The sequence below is a fragment of the Heliangelus exortis genome, chromosome 13, assembly GCF_036169615.1.
Source record: "Heliangelus exortis chromosome 13, bHelExo1.hap1, whole genome shotgun sequence".
NCBI classification, from domain to species: domain Eukaryota; kingdom Metazoa; phylum Chordata; class Aves; order Apodiformes; family Trochilidae; genus Heliangelus; species Heliangelus exortis.
Window position 1 is genome coordinate 12,114,254 of NC_092434.1, and position 17,763 is coordinate 12,132,016.

Here is a 17,763-nt window from a genome sequence, read left to right on the forward strand (position 1 = left end):
TTTCTCAAAGTATGAGAAGAAAGTGCTGCTGAGTAGTTTTGGATTATCAAAGCCAAGGGTTTTTTTTACCTAAAAATTACATGTCAAGGCTAACTTCAGTGTCTTGGCTCACTTCTGATTCAAAAGAGAGATAAAAATCTCTCCCTGGAAATGCTTATCCTACTCAAATTCTTATCTTAGATTGGTATCAATCATTCATTTTCCCCAGACAGCACCTTGATGACTATATTAAGCCAGATACCTTAATTTTAGACAGATACAAGTTCATTGAGATGAGTGCGACCCTAAGCTCCTGAGGGCAAGCTTCCCCCTGGCCCCTGAACACCCGTGTGGTCACCCTGGGATCTCAGTGCCCCCCCAGCTCAAACAATCCTCATCTGTAGATCTTTAATTGACAATGATTACATTAATAAGCCCTGTGACACAGACCTGAGCTGCAGAAACAGCTATATTAGCTTCTCTCTCGCTGCCCATCTGACTAGACTTGGTCTAACACTGAGAAGGGAAACTCTTGCACCCCTTGTGTTATAAGCAATAAACCAGCCTGAATGGTAAGGAAGCACATGGTGGTTTCTCCTGTGGTCTGAATAAGAGATCCAGCTCTTGGGCTCTGAACACAAGCAAAGGAGCAACCCTGGGAGGCAATTCATGGCTCTCTTTACTATTACTGACTATTTACTATTATTGCACACCATGCAAATGCACACCAAAAATTTGCACATTTATTGCAGAGGAAATGGTGACATCCAGTCTCTCCCCTTCAGTTCTCTCTGTAAAGACCAAATACCAACAGCTGAGTCACTGCTAAAACCTTTCAAGAGGAAGTTGTGTGCCCTGAAGAAGTGGTCCAAATGCCTCGTGGATTGTCTGAGATGCCCAGAGTAAGAGGAAGGCATTATTAAAGGTTTCTGTACTTCACTCTTTTCTAAACTGCACCATAAAACATATTAACATGATGGATGTTCTCAGTCCACATCTCAGCAAACTGACACAGAGACATGACCCCACAACAGAATAATCATGTATTTTCTTACCGTGTCCTAGGTGTACAGAACTGAGTCCATACACACCTTTGTATTTATAGAGGCTTCTCCCAAACATCTATTATAATTTATGTACAGCTTCAAGGAAACAATAGGTACAGTTTTCATGCACATATTTTTCTCAGCTTCCTAAATCTTCTACCACTGTTGTTTTCCACTAGCACTAATAGTTAACCATGTAATATCATATATACCATTGTGTATTATTCCAGACAGCACTAATTTGGCAATATACGTAAGTAAACACAAATCATTTAATGGAAAATTAAGATATTATATCTTTCCAAAAGGAAAATCAATTCCCATCTTGCAACAAGCAAAACCTTACCTTAGCACTTTATGACCTTTGTATTTTAAAATAATTTATTAGATACTGGATGACAAATTAAGTTGAAACAAGTGATAAGCTTGCCTAAGGACTTCTCTTTCAGGCTTCTTAAAAAAAAATCTAGGGGGGATGCATATGAAATCACTATGGTCCAATTAACAAGGATCTCACTCTTCAAGCTTGCAAATAATAGATTACATTAACACCTTCTGCAAAAGCAAACATTTTTAGATATCTTCATCTTAACCTGCTTGACATTGACTTCAAACTCCTGCCTGGTTCTAGAATGAAAATTACTGTGACTGACATATTTTTCATTTGGGGGGAGGGAGGGGGTGAATACTGTGTCAGTCCATATTTTTCTCTCTCTGGTATTTATGCATAATTCACTTCAAAGATAACAGGAGTTACACACACGCATTGATGGGAGAATAGTTTCTTAAATTTAAAATTGTTAAAGGAAAACCATTATGGCTACAGGAGATAAATGCTGCACGTGAACATATGAGACTCACAGAAAGCACTGTAGGATCCTTGAAGAATCTCATTTGATGTATACCTACAGTGGGATGTGTAACTCCTTGTGGTCTATGCATCAAAATAAACTGACCTCTTGTGCCAACACATATTTATAACATCTGTACATATGGTTAAAACATTTCTTTGTGTTCACCTGAAAGGCAATCATACAGCTGCAGCAGCAATACAACTCATCAGATTACAATAACACTTTACTATAAACTTGTGCAACAGGACTGTAGTAGAAAGCAACAAGCACTGATTTTTAAAACACTTGCATATCTGAAAAGTTGAACTATCTGAAGTCCAGAACTGTTGGAAAAAGAAGGAAAAAACCCCATTGAAATAAAGTGTTTTGTTTTGACAATGTTCCTCAGGAATTCACCACATTTAGCTGGGAAAATGCTAGCAGTTGAATCTATTCAGTGTCATGACATACAAAATTGAAACATAATTGCTCCTAAGTGGTTGACAACTAGCAAGTACTTTTTACATGGATAGAGAGAAATTTATGCTATCAAATGGAAGATACTGTCAAAAGTTTGATTTTAATATAAATGAAAATGCTACACGAGGACTCAAAAGGATAAGGAAAAAAGCTCAGCAGTAACACTTTTATAACCACATATTTAAAAAGCTTTGAAGTGAAGAATCATTACATCAGAGTCATTTTCCTTGAAAGATAAAAAAAAAATAAATTGCAGCATGAATATTAACAAGTTATTAGAATAGTGAATTTCAAAGAGTAGCAAAAAACAAGCAGCCGATGAGTGGCCTAGTTTAAAGAATGTCTTACCAATCATATGGTTAGCCACATGGATTTGTATCTCTCTCTCATTCTCAAAGGTCATCTGGCACTTGATGCATTGATAGGTCTTTTTCTGTTTAATAACCAAAAAGAGATTAGAGAAAACTGCACTGTAGCATAAGGTAAGTGTGATCATGAATACAGCATGTTACGTGGTTCAATCTTCCTCCACTAAGGACTTTTCTGCTCACATACCCCCAACAGGACACCAAGGTGGGCTGGGATTTTTGGGGACCATAAGTACAATGTCTAATTAACAGCCTGCTTTAGGAGAATTTTAATTTCTGACTTGAAAATTTCAAATTATAGTCCTTGAAAATCTGATTGAATATTTGAGCTACAATTGGATTACTTGTGTCACTTAACTCATTGCAGGAAGATTTCCTGCAGGGTGAAATAAAAGGCATTGAAAGGTAACTCTGTTTTCAAAGGAGTATCAACTTTCTCAAAAAATTCCATATTTAAATTCAAAATACAGTAGGCCAAACACCTATAGTTACTTGCAAGAGTAAAGGACAAAAAAACCCCAGCACATTTTGTAATGGTCTCCCACCAGAAATCCTGCATTACAGGATTCTGCAATCCAGAAAACTGCATTACCCCAACGAGTGGTTTCCTAGCACGATCTATTTTGTATTTTCTCTGTCTCAAACTCATACTAGGGAGGCTTAGCTACAGGTCAGGAGACAGTTTGGAGAGGCAATTACATGAACCATTTATTTAAATATGGAAAAGGCTTTTGTACTCAGTGTGACAGTGATGCATGTACATGTGCAACGTGACAGAAAAGTGCAAGAAATCATTTGTAGATATTGAAATGTATGTTGAAAAGTTAGACCTCCAAGCTAGGACAAAATCAAAAAACAATAATGCTAAGCGTTTGTGCACTTGCAAAACCTCTTATTTCCCAAAGCAGAACCATGGTGCCTTGGTATAAGGTGCATACTCATGTACAGCATGGGAATATGCTGTTTATATAAATATCTTTTTACACACAATTTAGAAAAATTGGGCCTTTTGTGCCTACTTCTTCCTGAAGAAGTGTTCCTATTGCAACACTTGCCACCAGCCATGAGCATGTGGTCTGTATCCTTATGGCTAGATGGCAGCAGAAAGTATGCGAAATCTCCATGCACTGGCCACAAGCTCAGCTGAGGAATGGTTGAGAACCTCAGGCCATCAGCAATGAGAAACACAAATCAGAAAACCACACCTTTTCGAAGCAAAATATTTTGCGGATATTTTTTCTGCATTTTTAGATGCACATTATTTTTTCTTACAGCCCCCACCCCACACCCGGATATAGAATCCCATTTTTAGGACAGCAGTAATAAGTCAGAAGTTTTGAGTTAAACAGAGGAGTTGCTGTCACCTCCTCTGCGCATGGGATCCAATTTCCTTGAGCACCTGCTGAGGAAAGAACAAATTAGGTGCTGCCAAGAGCTTCTTAACTGCTTCCCATGTCATCAATGGCAACAAGTTAGCCTGCTGGAGGTTAATGAACATGCTGTAATAACATAATAACAAATGCACCAGTCTATGGATGTTATGCATATTCCATGAATTCTGTAGGCAGCGTGTGTTTCCACATAGGCAGGGGCTTTCCAGCCTAAATTAACAATGGGTGATTAACATGAAAATAGGAAGAAGGCTATAGTCTGTTGCCCGAAACCTGACACAGCCAACCATATAAAAGAAAATAGTCTGGATTGGCTAGTTATCCCTAAGCAGCTCAAGAAAGTATCCTCCTGGAGTCTATTCAGAAATCAAGGCTGTTAATGGAAAAGCAGCTGGATTTCTGCAGCACTTTTTCTTGGGAATCTATTCCAGCAGATGAGCGCAGTGCACATACACACACACACACACACACACACACACATACACACACACATCCTCTCAAACACACTGGCACACACACACTGAGGGCTCCTAGCTTTGAAACCAAACCAAAACAGAACACAAAAAAACCTTGGTCAAGAAAAACAGGATTGGGTGGTGAATGATTCATGTGGTCACATTTAAAACTTGAAACCTTCTTTAAAATTTCAAAGTCCTGTGCCTTATTCAACACTTATCTCTGTTATAAGAGCTCCCTAAGTAACTAGCTAAGGCCAATATTTCAGCTCAACTCTATTTCAAACCTTTAAAGTTATATTAAACAGAGGCAAATGATTCATTTTTTTAATTGATTTCGGTGCTTCTGAAAGCTCCTTACTACCAGATTTGGAGACAGGATGTCTTTGTTTATTCACAGACCCAGTGCAAACTCCTCCACACCATTTCACAAACTTATAAAACACTGTGTGCTGTGACCACCCCTCAGAGAAGACAGCAGATTTCAGACTTCCTCTGAGTATTATCTTCAGCTGCAGCTAAGACATATGCATACAAAAGAGCAGCTTAACTGAGGCAATGCTCTTGTCATAAGCATTTTGCTTGATATGAAGTGAGGTCAGTAAATGGTTTCAAATAGGCCACAAAATAATGATAGCTAGATTATCACTCAGATGTATATGTAAGAGATGGAAGAGCCCAATTTTTGGCTCATTAACAATTATCCTTATAAGAATGCCACAAAGCCAGACTTCCATTCTCAGTAAATTGGGGAGCACTAGTTTTAATGCAAGATTGTGTTATTTGTGGTGCCAAATATGATCTTCAGCTACCATTTTAGTGGGTATCAGGGCTTCATGAACATTATTAATGGATCAGTAACTCTATATTTAGAGTTTTGTATTGATGTGTGGTGTAAACAAAGGTGCTCAGACTCTGAGGAGCTGAGTCTAGGTGGTGGCATCGAGAAAACATGAGAGCAAATGAACAGCAGAGAGCTCAATCCCCATTAAGTAAAGATATTTAATTCTAATCTTGGCACAAAGTAGTAGTATTAACAACAGAGGGTTCTGGTTTCTTTTCTGAAGTAACTGTTGTTCCCATGGGTTTTCCAGACTGTCCTCCTTTAAATCTGGAAGTGGTTTCCTGTTTTACAAAGAAAATATTCCTCCATTCAAGTAGATTTACAAGGGAAGAGAAGGGGTGCAGGGGAGAACAAAGAGAAGGAATTGAGTCCAAGAAAGTGAGCAGGAGAAAAGGAACTGAAAAATGGAGCACAATAGAGTTCATTCTTCCAATTTTCTATGCCACTTCCTTTGCTTCTTCAGTCCAAATAACCTAGGTGGGCTAAATATAGTAACACCATTCAAGATGGTAACTGAATTGAAATCTAAGCATTTGCCATTTTCAATGTTAAACAAGCATTGTTAATAATAACTATGGTACAAAACAAGGTAAAACTGTTGTAAGAGAAAGAACAGCCTGAAATGTGACTGTTTCCAGTATTCCTGAGAAATCTCAGTACTAAGCAACTAGTCATGTTTCTCAAGACATGCACATTCCTCTTGAAGACATACTAAAAGGAATTAATAAAAAGTATTCAAAATTGAAGCTCATGTGCACAGCAATAGGGTCAGAAAAATGGAAGCATTACCTCAGATGCAATCATGACAGAATGAAAAAAGGTTCTGAGCTTTACATGCACCAGATACAAGAATGATACATCCACTTGTGATGCTCATCTAAAAATAACACTTTTAGTCCTATTTCAATAGAACAGTTCATGTAGAACTAAGCATAAGAGTCAAACAAAAACTGAGCAACCTTTTACTCAAAAGCATATTTAAGGGATGTTTCATACAGAAGACATTGACATCACTTAAAATCTCCTACCAGAGACCCTTTGATGCACATGTTTCCATGTACAGGAGACAAAAACTTTGTCCATCTGAAAATCCGCTTTTGTGAATTGGATCCTAGTTAGATACCCTAGAAACACATGTACTGAATTCATATTTATTCTTGGTTATTTGCAACACTAAAATGTAAGTGAAGAAGACAGAAAACAGCAGCATTTTCAAGGATTATATGCTTTTAAACCCCTTTTATAAATCAAGAGCTAATAATTGTTTTTCTCTTCCCTTCCACTTAATTTAAGTTTTCTCATGAAATTCCTTTTTCTTCAATTCAAGAAGTATAACTGCTGGTGGAGTGATTTCCAGCATTCAAAGTATTTATGCATTTTCTATTTCATTGTCACCTTTTTCATTTGATTGTATTTCATTCTGCTTATTCTTATTTACTCTGAAGTATATGCCTACTGTTTAAAATTTAATCTCCCTTTGCTATTTTTCTGTCTGTACCTTTTCCTAAGCTTCAACTGCTTTTCTGTTTAAGAAGGAAAAATCAATAAGGTGTTTAAAAGAGCAATGCAGAAATGCTCAAGAACTGGAGAGAAGCAGTTCTTGTCTGGATAGCTGGAGATTACTCCACATGCATTGTCCACTTCAGATTGCTCCAGTCAAATGGTATTTTACCTGTAAACAACATGCTAACAAGATGACAAGAGAGATCACATCAACTTGCTCAGCTTTCCTATGAAGCCAGTTAAGTAAATTCTATTCTTGAGATACAGGAATTTATGACCATTTAAAATTATTTTAAAACCTCTATGGTAGGCAGATGCACAGGGCACTCATTGCCTTGAGAAATGAGTGAAAGTCTTTCACCTGAGTGAAAGACCAATAGTTTCTACATAACTGATATCAGAATTCAGGTCTTGTACCTATAATGAAGGGTAAGATAATGAATTGTTCCTAATAACAATGTATCTATTCCTGGGATGCTTACCATAAAGGTCTTTGATATTAGCATATATGCAGGACATAGACACTTGTTGAAGGTGCCATTTGCCATCATCACAAATGCTGATTTTTCATTATCTTTTGCAGAGGAAATAAGACCTTTCCTCACGGGATGAAATTCAAAGCATTTACCTTACTAAAGGACTTAAAGCTTTCCCCTGAGTAGAGAGAACAAGCAGGGAAACTCTCACTGAAGACAAAGAGTTAAAGCAAGAAATCAGAGGAGAAAATGGCCAGGGATGCTGCTTCTGACAGTGAAAAGGAAAGAAAAGCCTAAATACTTTAGGCTATAGGCACAGCCATGTGAAGTAAGAATTAGTCCTACCTAAGAGAATAGAGGTGTTTTAAGGAATTTAGACAGAAGTAAAGATCTGAGAAGGAGGAGGAGGAAAGAGAATGACCTAGGCAGAGTCCCAGCTGAACTCTCAAAAGGCATCCCACCAAAGGAGGGATACTTCCATTCCTTATTCTTCGGCAGAATGAGGTATGTGTGCCTGGAGCCTTAGTCACACATTCACTGTACCCAGAAGGAATATTTTACTAAAAAAAAAAACCCCAAAAAAGCAACCTTCTGTGGGGATTACCTCAGAAGCCTGTAACAGGGGCTGTGAGGCCAGAGGGTGCTGAGGCAGGCAGTGTGCTGGCTGCACAGAGCCCAGCTCAGCCAGATGCTGCTGCCCAGCCTGGCCCAGGTACCGAGCCAAAGCTACCAAGTCCCACTGGGGACACAGCCAGCACCAATGGACACATCTCAGCCTGGGTCTTCAGGACATACTTAGGACCTTCTCTTACTTGCTGAGTCTCTGGTATTGTAGTTGAATGGTATTTTCAGGTTCTTTTAATGCAGTAAGATGTGTTTGGAGGTGCTTTAATTAGCAGATTGACATAAACAGGCATCTACGGCTGGAATTATTCATTAGGAGTTGGGTGCCTAATTTCCTTAGATACTTTTGAAAATCTCACCCCATCATGTTTAATTAAAAATGTCAGATGATATCAATACTCAGATGTGTCTACTGGTGGTCTCCAGAGAAGATTTCCAAAATCTACTTCTCATTCCATCTGTTCCTGACAGAGGAAGGACTGACTTGGCCCATTCTTGAACCAAAACATCAACAAATAATTTTGGAAGATTATAAACTGCAAATGATATTAATCTCCTGAGTAGACTTCTGAAACCTTAGTTGGATCTGCATGTTCCCAAGTATCTTGTAAGCTAAGAAACTGGAAAGCAGGCTATCTGCAAACATTACCAGAGAGTACACTTTTTTGTAAACTGCATTAGACAACAATTTCCAGATTTGCTAAGAAAAAATCTTAAGGGAGAGCCATGGAGCAGATCCTTTTAAAATAAATTTTAAAAACCATACACACACACATTCACAGGCACACACATGCATACAGACAAACAGGTAACCTCAGAATGTTCACCCTTACAGACATCCATGAGGACAAGCTCTTTAACAAAGAAATTTAGTTTAGGTGAGAATTTGGGTTTAAAGTGGAATGCACTGCATTTTTCCTCAAAAGTTCTTTTATCCTCCTGCTCATGATTAGTCCCCTGGTAAGAAAAAAATCTCATTTTCCAAGCATAAGAGATCAGATTTCCTTTGGTTTGGATATTGAGCATCTCGGGTTTTTCATGGAAATGCCCCAGTTTTTCCAGACCTGCCAGTTCAGTGGCATCAGAATTCATGGACAAATTCAGTCCCCACCTATCAAGATGTGTGACAAAAATCTGATGCACTGCCACTAGGAATCAAGAAGCCTGCATGGCCAAGCAATCTCTAAGGTGTCAGTCTGTTTTTCCTCCTATTTTGGTTGGATTTTTTAGTAGCACAAGATTTTTTATAAAGTGACAGTTTTAAAAAGCATCATATCAGTTCTCAGTCACATTGGAAGTCTACATTTTATCCCTTGAACATTTTAAAGTTCAGCTGTACTCACCCTGGGAACAGGGGACGTCTGGGTACCTTTCCTTTGGCCACTAGTTTCAGGTGTCAGGTCTCGGTGGTCCACCTGAATGTGGCTCTCAAGGTCTTCAGCACTTTCAAATTTGACACTACACTCTGGACACCTCAGACTGCCACACGGCCTCTCATTCACCTCCTGTGGAGTCAAGCCTGAAGACTGTCCATTGGTGCTCCTGGTCATGCATCCAGCACACAGGCCATAGGGAAGGCCATTTACATCCAACTTTACCAAGTCCTGCTTATTCCGGAACTCCTTCAAGCACAATGCACACTTGTAGAGTTTTTGCAAGGCCTGGCCATTGGGTGACGAGGTTGCAGAGTTTCCTGCCAATTTCTGCATATGGAACGTCCCATGAATTTTCAGCTCAAGGGTAGAGGTGACTGTCTGCATGCAGACAACACAACGAAACCCAGTGAGGGAGTTCCTGAGATCTGGATGCATCTGGCAGTGCTCGATGAATTCCTCCTCACTCTGCAGTGGCATTTTGCAGATCCGACACGTCCCTGTGTCCAAACTCTTGCTGTGAGTGACTTTGTGCTCTGTGAGGGTCAGGAGTGAAGGGAAGCGTTCCCCACAGATGGGGCACATGTAGTGCTTAGCTGGGCCTCGATGGGTCTGCATGTGCTCTCTCAGGCCATTTTCTGAGAAAAAGGTCCTTGAGCAGATATTACACTTGTGGCTACCTTTGATGAATTCTGCTTTCTTCCTAGAACAGTCATCCTCCCCAGGCCTGATGTTATGATCTCTCAAACGATGATTCTGCAAGAGGACTTCCATAGTGTAGGCAGCCCCACAAATGTCACAGCCATACATGGGCTCAGAGGCATCTACATCATCCTCACTGGCTTCATGACTGTTGGAAGTATCCGGATTCTTCATTAACATGTTCTGAATATCTGCCCCTTCTGTCTTCTTATTCGTTGGGGTCATGCCATTAGCCGTTCCATTTTCAGCACTAGCATCAAAAACACAATGTTTTTCCCGCAGGTGCTTTTCAAGCAAGATGATGGCATGAAAAGCTTTACTACAAAACTTGCAGTTGTATTTTTTGCTGTGAGTTGTGATGTGGCACTGCAGTTCTACCTCTGTGCTAAAGGTTTCACCACAGAAGATGCATTTGTGAGACTTTGATGGATTCCCCAAGTGACTATGCTTCACGTGGATCTGGAGATCCACCTCCTTTCTGAAATCCCAGTTACAGGCTGTGCAACGATACATCTTCTTTTCATTGCTATGCTTGACTGCCAGATGCACTTGGATAGATACCTTGGAATCAAAAACTTCTTGGCAAAGGGTGCAGTGATACAACACAAAAGTATGCATGTCCAACAAATGCTTCTGCAAATCATCCACCGAAGAAAACTGTTTGTCACAGCTCTCACAGACATAATGAGTTGAAGTTGTCATGTAATGTACGGTGAGATGTTGCAGAAGAGACTCCTGGGAATCAAAGTCTTCTTTACACTGAGGGCAAGACTGTTTCCTCAACAGCAGTTCCAAATGCAACTTTAAATGGGTTTGAAAACTTTCAAAATTTGAGAACTTTAGATCACACTGATTACACGGGTATTCACCATTAGACACTGAGTTGACGCTAGCAGAAAGCCGTTGCCTTTTAGGGGAAGAGACTTCAACATCAGAAGAAACTGGACTCTGCTCTGCTTTTGACTTCTTATTGTGTGCCAGAGGAATGTTCTTGTGGTTTTCTTTAATATGCTTTGTAAGCTTCAGGATGGAGCCAAAAATGGGGGAGTTTGTGCAATAAGGGCATGAATAAACTTCCATAAAAGACTGTGTTGGCTGAATGACAGGGGAATCCAATTTTGAATTTCCTACATTGCAGTGAGTCTGCTGAATATGCTCAGTCAAGGTTGCTTCAGTCAGAAAGCCCATGGAGCACTGGTTACAGAAGAAAGCGTTGTTGCCATCTTGAGGGGTAGCATTTGGGCCACAGTGAGTAATACGGATGTGTTCCTGTAAGCTATTGATATCTGCAAACATCTCTGGGCAGTAGTTACAGTGAAAGGCAGAAATGTTGCTAAACTGCATCATGGGATAGGCATGGTTTTTATGCACCTTTCTCACGTGTTCATTCAAGTTGTACAGTGTAGGCATGGAATCAAGGCAGATCTGGCATGTGTGGCTTTGCTGAGGTTTGTCTGCATGAATGGTCTTCAGGTGGATCTCCAGAACAGCAAGGCTGTTGAAATCACGCTTCGAGCAGTACGGGCAGCTGTAAGTAACTTTAGACCAGTTCTGGCCTTCCTCTCTGTCCACAGACCTTATTTTCTTTTGGCCTCTCAAGGGCTTTAAGGTCGAATCTGGGGTGGAACCTCTTTCCACCGACGCGCTGGAGTCGGGCGTTGCGCTGCTCATGGATGCCACGCTCCCCAAGACTGGGTCAGGACTGATGCTGTGATTACTAGAGTCAGGTTGTCTGTGGCTGTCCAAGTGGCAATAGACTTCCTCCACTGAAGAAAACTGCTCCGGGCACATAGGGCACTTGTGTTTTTTGTTGGCATGGGCTTGATGAATGTGTGAGAGCAGCGAGTTTTCGTCTGCAAATACTTCAGGGCAATGAATACACTGCAAATCTGCCTTCTCAGAAAGCTGTGGGTGGCGTGTCATTACGTGCTTCTCCAAGTCTTCAGTCTGACTGAATGTCTCTTCACAGTAATCACACATAAAATCATCCTTCTTCACCTCTTTCTCATTCTTTGCCATATGTTCCTTGTTCTTTTTATGAGCTTGCATGTGACTCTGCAACGAGCTGGTAGATGAAAACCCACGTTTACACACAGTACACTTGAACGGTTTGCTGGAGCTGTGGGTTTTCAGGTGAATTTTGAGGTGGTCGCTGCGAGAAAACGCAGCCTCGCATTCGTGGCAATGGTACTTTTTATCCCCTGTGTGAAGCTTTATGTGGCGATCCCTACTTCTCTTGTGCTTAAAAAGCCGACTACAGTAGGTGCATTTGAAAGGTAGTTTGTCACTGTGGATCTGCTCGTGCCTTTTAAGGTAGCTCAGGCGAATGAAGGACTTGTCACAAAACTGACAGGGATACGGCAGGCCAGTCCCCCCTTCCTCCTCCCCGATGCCGAGATCACACCCATCTCCTATCATCTGAGTGGGTGATGCAACATCTTTGCTGGAGGGAGATGAAGCCACCCAGGAGAGTTGTGGGTCGTCATCACCATCTGTAATGGGAAAGCAGAAAGGAGATTAAAAACAATTCCCAGTGCATCTGTGAAATAAGGACAAAGCTCTCAACAACACTATGGGCTTCTGCTACTACAGCATAAAAAAAAATCAACTAAAAAAAATATCTCTCTAGCATTTCAAAGGAGGTTTGAGAAGGAGAAATAAAAATACATTTGTACACATAATTCACATATATGCCAACATGTAGTATTAATAAAAAACATTTTTCTTTAGCAGGTTTAACACCTGCTGACTGTACTCTAAAGCAATAAACAATGAATAAAGCAAGCAAAACACAGTGTGCAATGAAGCAATGCAAACACTTAAAAAAGCTACAGTGTTAAGTGATCACCTGTGATTTTGTGGGCCTTTTTAAATGCTGCACTAAGATGGTTTTAAGTAATGTCTCTATTAAAACACTGTGGTTGTCTCAAAACTGTAACAGAATGAAAGACTGCTCAAAAGCAGAGTCAAACATCTAGGGAAAGAAAAGGATCGGATTTGAGACAGCTCAAGAAAATCAGAGATCTGTACATTCATTCATAGGAAAGGTAATGCTGCCTGCTTGGTACAAAACCAAACAAATTAAAAGAGCCCAGAAAATCACCACTGGAGATCTCAAGACATCGCAAAACAATCAGCTTCAGGATAAACCAACAATGGCCCAGCCTCTGTTTTAATAACTATTTCCTTTGCTCAATATGAGGCTTTGGAAAATATTTTATAATTTGATATCACCATAACGAAACACAGCACCAACTCCAGCAGCAAAACAGTCATTTTAGGAAAAATACATAAATTGCTGGCAGCCTTCACAAACAGAATTGTTAACAAGAAACAGAAGAGAAGATATCCTAATTCCAATAAATGCAGAAATGTTGAGTGAAGCAAAAACACCACCAGTCCAAGATAAAACTGTACCACGGAATAAAGCAAAAATAAAATTTGTGTAAATGAGGTTAGGCTCTGACCACATATACATTTGGAGATTCAAAAAAGGAACCAGTTCTCCAGATACGTTGTCTTTATAAAACATTTAATGCTCCTACTTCAGCTCTTACTAAAACAAACCAATAAAAAAATCCCCAACTGTGCGTGTAGGCTGCCACACGCGCACTCCTCGTGCCTGCCAACTGCAGAGTCACCAGGCAGAGCAGAGCACACGTACAGCGGAGCAGCTCCCAGAGAAAGGCTTGGCTAATGAGGATATCACCACCCTTAGAGCCTGGCTCCTGTGGCACTCTCTCTTTGGCAAAGATCTTCCTTTTCATCCCAGGAAGAGAGAGAAGAGCTATCTTGGACAGACTAAACCAAACTCACCAAACAACTTTTCTGGCACGACGGGGCTGCCTGTTTTCCGGGATGCACGGCTCAGGCGCGGCTCCCTCGCCCCACGCTCCCCAGGGAGCTCTGCTCTCGCCGTTTAGCTAAACCTGATCCAGAGCAATGCCAGACACTAAGAACACACTTCCTCCCCTCCCAAAATGCACCCCAGCTCTCAGAAAGCACCCACACTTCTATGATGCTCAAGGTCTTTGTGCTCAACTAATTCCTGCGAGCCTAGCTGAGCCTGGACCAAAAATACAGGCAACGAGCTCCTGATTTTTACATAAACTTTTCGCTAGCTTCGTTCCCCCAACCATGAGTCGCTCTCTCTCTACGGCTGCTACAAAGCCTCATGTTCCCAATATAAACCCCTCCACTGCCTTCCCTGCTGCCAGCACAGCTTCACTCTGCCCCCCGGGAGCCCCTGTCCCCCCATCCCCGCCGCCAGCCGCATCCAGGGCTCCATCCCCACGGACCTGTGGCCACGGGCCGGCAGAGGGAAGGAGGCAGCCGGCTGCCAGCGCCTGGATTAGGGGCCCCGGGGAGGTGCGGGTAGCTCAGGGCTGGCTAATTCCCTCCTCTCGCCAGCTGGGCTCCTCCAGGGGAAAGGAGACAAAGGGGAGCAAGAGGGGGATGCTGGGCCTGAACTAGGGCAGCACATGTTGCGTTTTTTGGAGCTACTGCTGTCTACAGGGGGAAGAAGAAGAAAAACAACAACAGGAGAAAAATCACACCACCACTGTTACTTACTGCTCGGTCTTGCTAACTGAAACTAAAATAATTTTAATATCCGCTTTGGAAAAAATATTATTTAAAAAATATGCACTTTAAATATCTTCCCTTTTGCAGACAGAGGAAGGACTGCACCAGGAAGAACCTGGAGCACTTAAAAAGGCTCCAGTGAATAAAGCTCTGTTGTTCAGCTTTGAAACTGTAGATGCAGTGGGCCAAATCCAGTGGTAACACAGGCCAGGGCAACTGCTTTAACTTCCTTACATCTATAGGTGCCTGTGCCAACCATTACACTGCCCACCATACAAAATGAACAAATCTTTTAGGTCTCTTTTTCCTCTGCAACAAACCAATCTACCTCAAAATGCACTCTGACATCCAAGCATGGCCAGTTCCCCTCCAGCTGCTGCTCTTCAAACATATTGGGCTATTCAGAAAAACAAAATGAAAGCAAGCTGGTATTTGTGAGTGATGCACAAAGACGTTGCTGTGCTAAAATAATTTGGATTTTTAAAAATTAACATTTCTCAAATTGAAAAGCTAAGCTTCTAATAAAAATGAAACCGTTTATGTTAACAGTTGAAAGCAAAGACCGTGTTCTTTTGTTAGATTGATTTAGACCTATCAACAATTTTCATGCTTAACTTCTAGGTTCTTTTTATTGCACCATTTTCTTATACTTTTACGATTAAAAAAAATTTTAAAATAGGAAATCTTAAGGCCCAGAAACAACCTTCCCTCACTTCCTTACAAACAGGATACTAAGCTACTAACGGTCTAAACTGAAGAAATTAGGGAAAACTCATTATCATTAATCTCTTTATGGAATGAAAGATAGCCCTATTAATTTTAACTTGCCATATTAAAATGAAGAAAAGACCTATAATGAACTGAGAAAGAAATTCAAAGGTATTTTACCAGAGTAATATTTTAGTGTGAAGATATATTTTAGATGTGGTGTGACATGTCTGGCAATGATGGTTAGAATAATAATTCTACATTAATGAAATCAAAGGAATGTAGCAGAATGAGAAAAATCACTTTCAAAAAGGAGATTAAAGTCATTAAAAATGGCTAATCCTGCAAAGTGGGACTATTCTAAAATAGAGAATCACATGGCTGGTGCAAGGCTTTTGTCATTTGTGCATAGGAGAATCAAAACAAGTATTAAAAGGGTAAGAAAATTCAATAAAAAGTTTAATTAGGAAAAAAAAAGAGCATTAAGGAAGCTTCAGGATGTCAGTAGTCCTCAGGATATATGTGCAGGTCATAAAGCTTAAAGGGCCAAACTTGATAATCAATCTCAAAGTGGTACAGTAATTTAGCAACTTAATGTTCAGCACGTTTACAGGACTGCAAGCATTTATCATCATCACTGAGGAGCTAATTCCACCCTCAATGCATTCAATAAATGTATTTTTCCTTCTAATAGGAGCAATTTGGCCAAACTGTAGTATAAATCATACTGCATTCTCTGTTTATCTTCCAGATAACATGACCCAAGTTCAGAAATTTACTTGTGAAGCTAAAACAATAAAAGGAAGTCTTAAAAAATGTGATCTCTCTTAGAAAGGAGACAATACAGCACAGCACATATTGCCAGGAGTAAGCAGCACTGCCAGCTCAGCATACACTGATGACGCTGATATATTTATTATTTCCAGAGTTATTTTGCTAATAGAAATAAAATCAACCAGAGACGGTTTCAGAGTCCCTGCAAACACTTTCCCCATTCTCCCTGCTCACAGCAAGCTGGAAACATTGTGCTCCTGCCAGACTTTGAGCCAAGCTCCATTTGAAGCAGTTGCAGAGGGACAGGCTTGCTCGGCTGCCTGGTCACCCACATGGCCCCAGCCCTGGGGGAGTTGTGCACAAACCCAGGCTACCCCCCAGCCAGCTGCTTTTTCACTTAAGAACAAAAGGTAAGCACAGAGACCCCATTTGCTGGCCCAGATCTGAAGTTTATCCCTGCCTAAACCCTTCTTTTTACCAATGTTGAGTATCATTGGGTTCCAGTAAAAACCTCCCAGCTCTGTCCCCTTCATGTGGAGGGTTCAGGTGTCCCCTACACTGCGGGCATGTCACAGTGTGACCTGCATGGTGTGGGGGGCAAGTTTACTCCAGCTGGTTAGGGTGCAGAGAGCAGCACAGAATGAGCACCACGAGGCTCAGCAGAGGCCACACAACCGGCTTACGCATCAACAAAATATCCAGGCCAATATATTTGGCCAAAGAGGCAACTTCAAGACTCCCCTCCTGAGCCCAGAAGGCGTCTCCATGCAGTAAACCAAGGAGATTAGATTTGGAAGGTGTTATTCTGTGAGGTTTATTCATGTAGCACAGAGCTAGTGCATAAAAGAAAACAGTGAAATTAACACAACAACAACAAAAAAAAAATCAACCATTGAGTAAAGAATTGCAGTTTAAGTTCAGATTCCTGCTTCTCTCTGAGCCTCTCCATCACACACAAGCTGAAAATGGTCGAAGAACTCAAATCTCTTTAGGCTGTTAAGAGCTGATGGAATTCTAGCATCCAAACAAGTAAGTTATTTTTGAAAATTAGCTTAGCATCGTAAGACATGCCTCTGAACTGTACTTCATCTCCTCATCTCCATAACAGAAAAAAGCCATCTGCTCCTCAAGGGCAAATTGTAGGGCTTACTTCTGTATAGCTGTGAAACCCTGAGACATCCTCAGATGGAAGGCCTGACAGAAATGCTATCAATTTCAATAATTACTATTATCACAAATGCTTAACTATACGGATACAATACACAGGCTGAGGACTGAAAGATCTTCAGTACTAGTCACAGCAAATGTTGCATTGCTGCACTATGTATTAAAGGCAAGGATAGAGCATTACAATGGATTATAGTAAGAACCTCATAGCATATGCTGCTCATTTACACTGCAGGGCTAGTGTGAAATAATGCAAGTCAAGTTTCCATAGCAAACATTTTAAATTTCAATATTTTCAGTGCACTGTGACAACTTTTTGCTTAAATTTTTTGTTGGAGTGTTTGGTCCCATTTTCTTGCACATCTGACATGCAGTTATAAAAAACAGTAAATAATAAAAAATATCATTAATATTCCAAAGTCAATTTTCTATGCATGTAATAGCTGCACTGAACAC

The 17,763-nt window shown here is 40.7% G+C and overlaps 1 protein-coding gene across 6 annotated transcripts in view; it reads right to left on the bottom strand.

Moving 5' to 3' along the window:
• ZNF423 (zinc finger protein 423) overlaps window positions 1-17,763 on the bottom strand; it is a 230,619-nt gene that overhangs the window by 85,353 nt on the left and 127,503 nt on the right. For 5 of the 6 annotated variants that reach the window (XM_071756851.1, XM_071756848.1, XM_071756849.1 and 2 more), the window contains 2 exons: window positions 9,343-12,566; window positions 2,687-2,771 (listed from right to left, as the gene is read on the bottom strand). In XM_071756851.1, the coding sequence (XP_071612952.1) occupies window positions 2,687-2,771; window positions 9,343-12,566 (3,309 nt within the window). The remainder of the gene's footprint in view (window positions 1-2,686; window positions 2,772-9,342; window positions 12,567-17,763) is intronic. The other variant, XR_011728477.1, reaches the window with a different exon arrangement.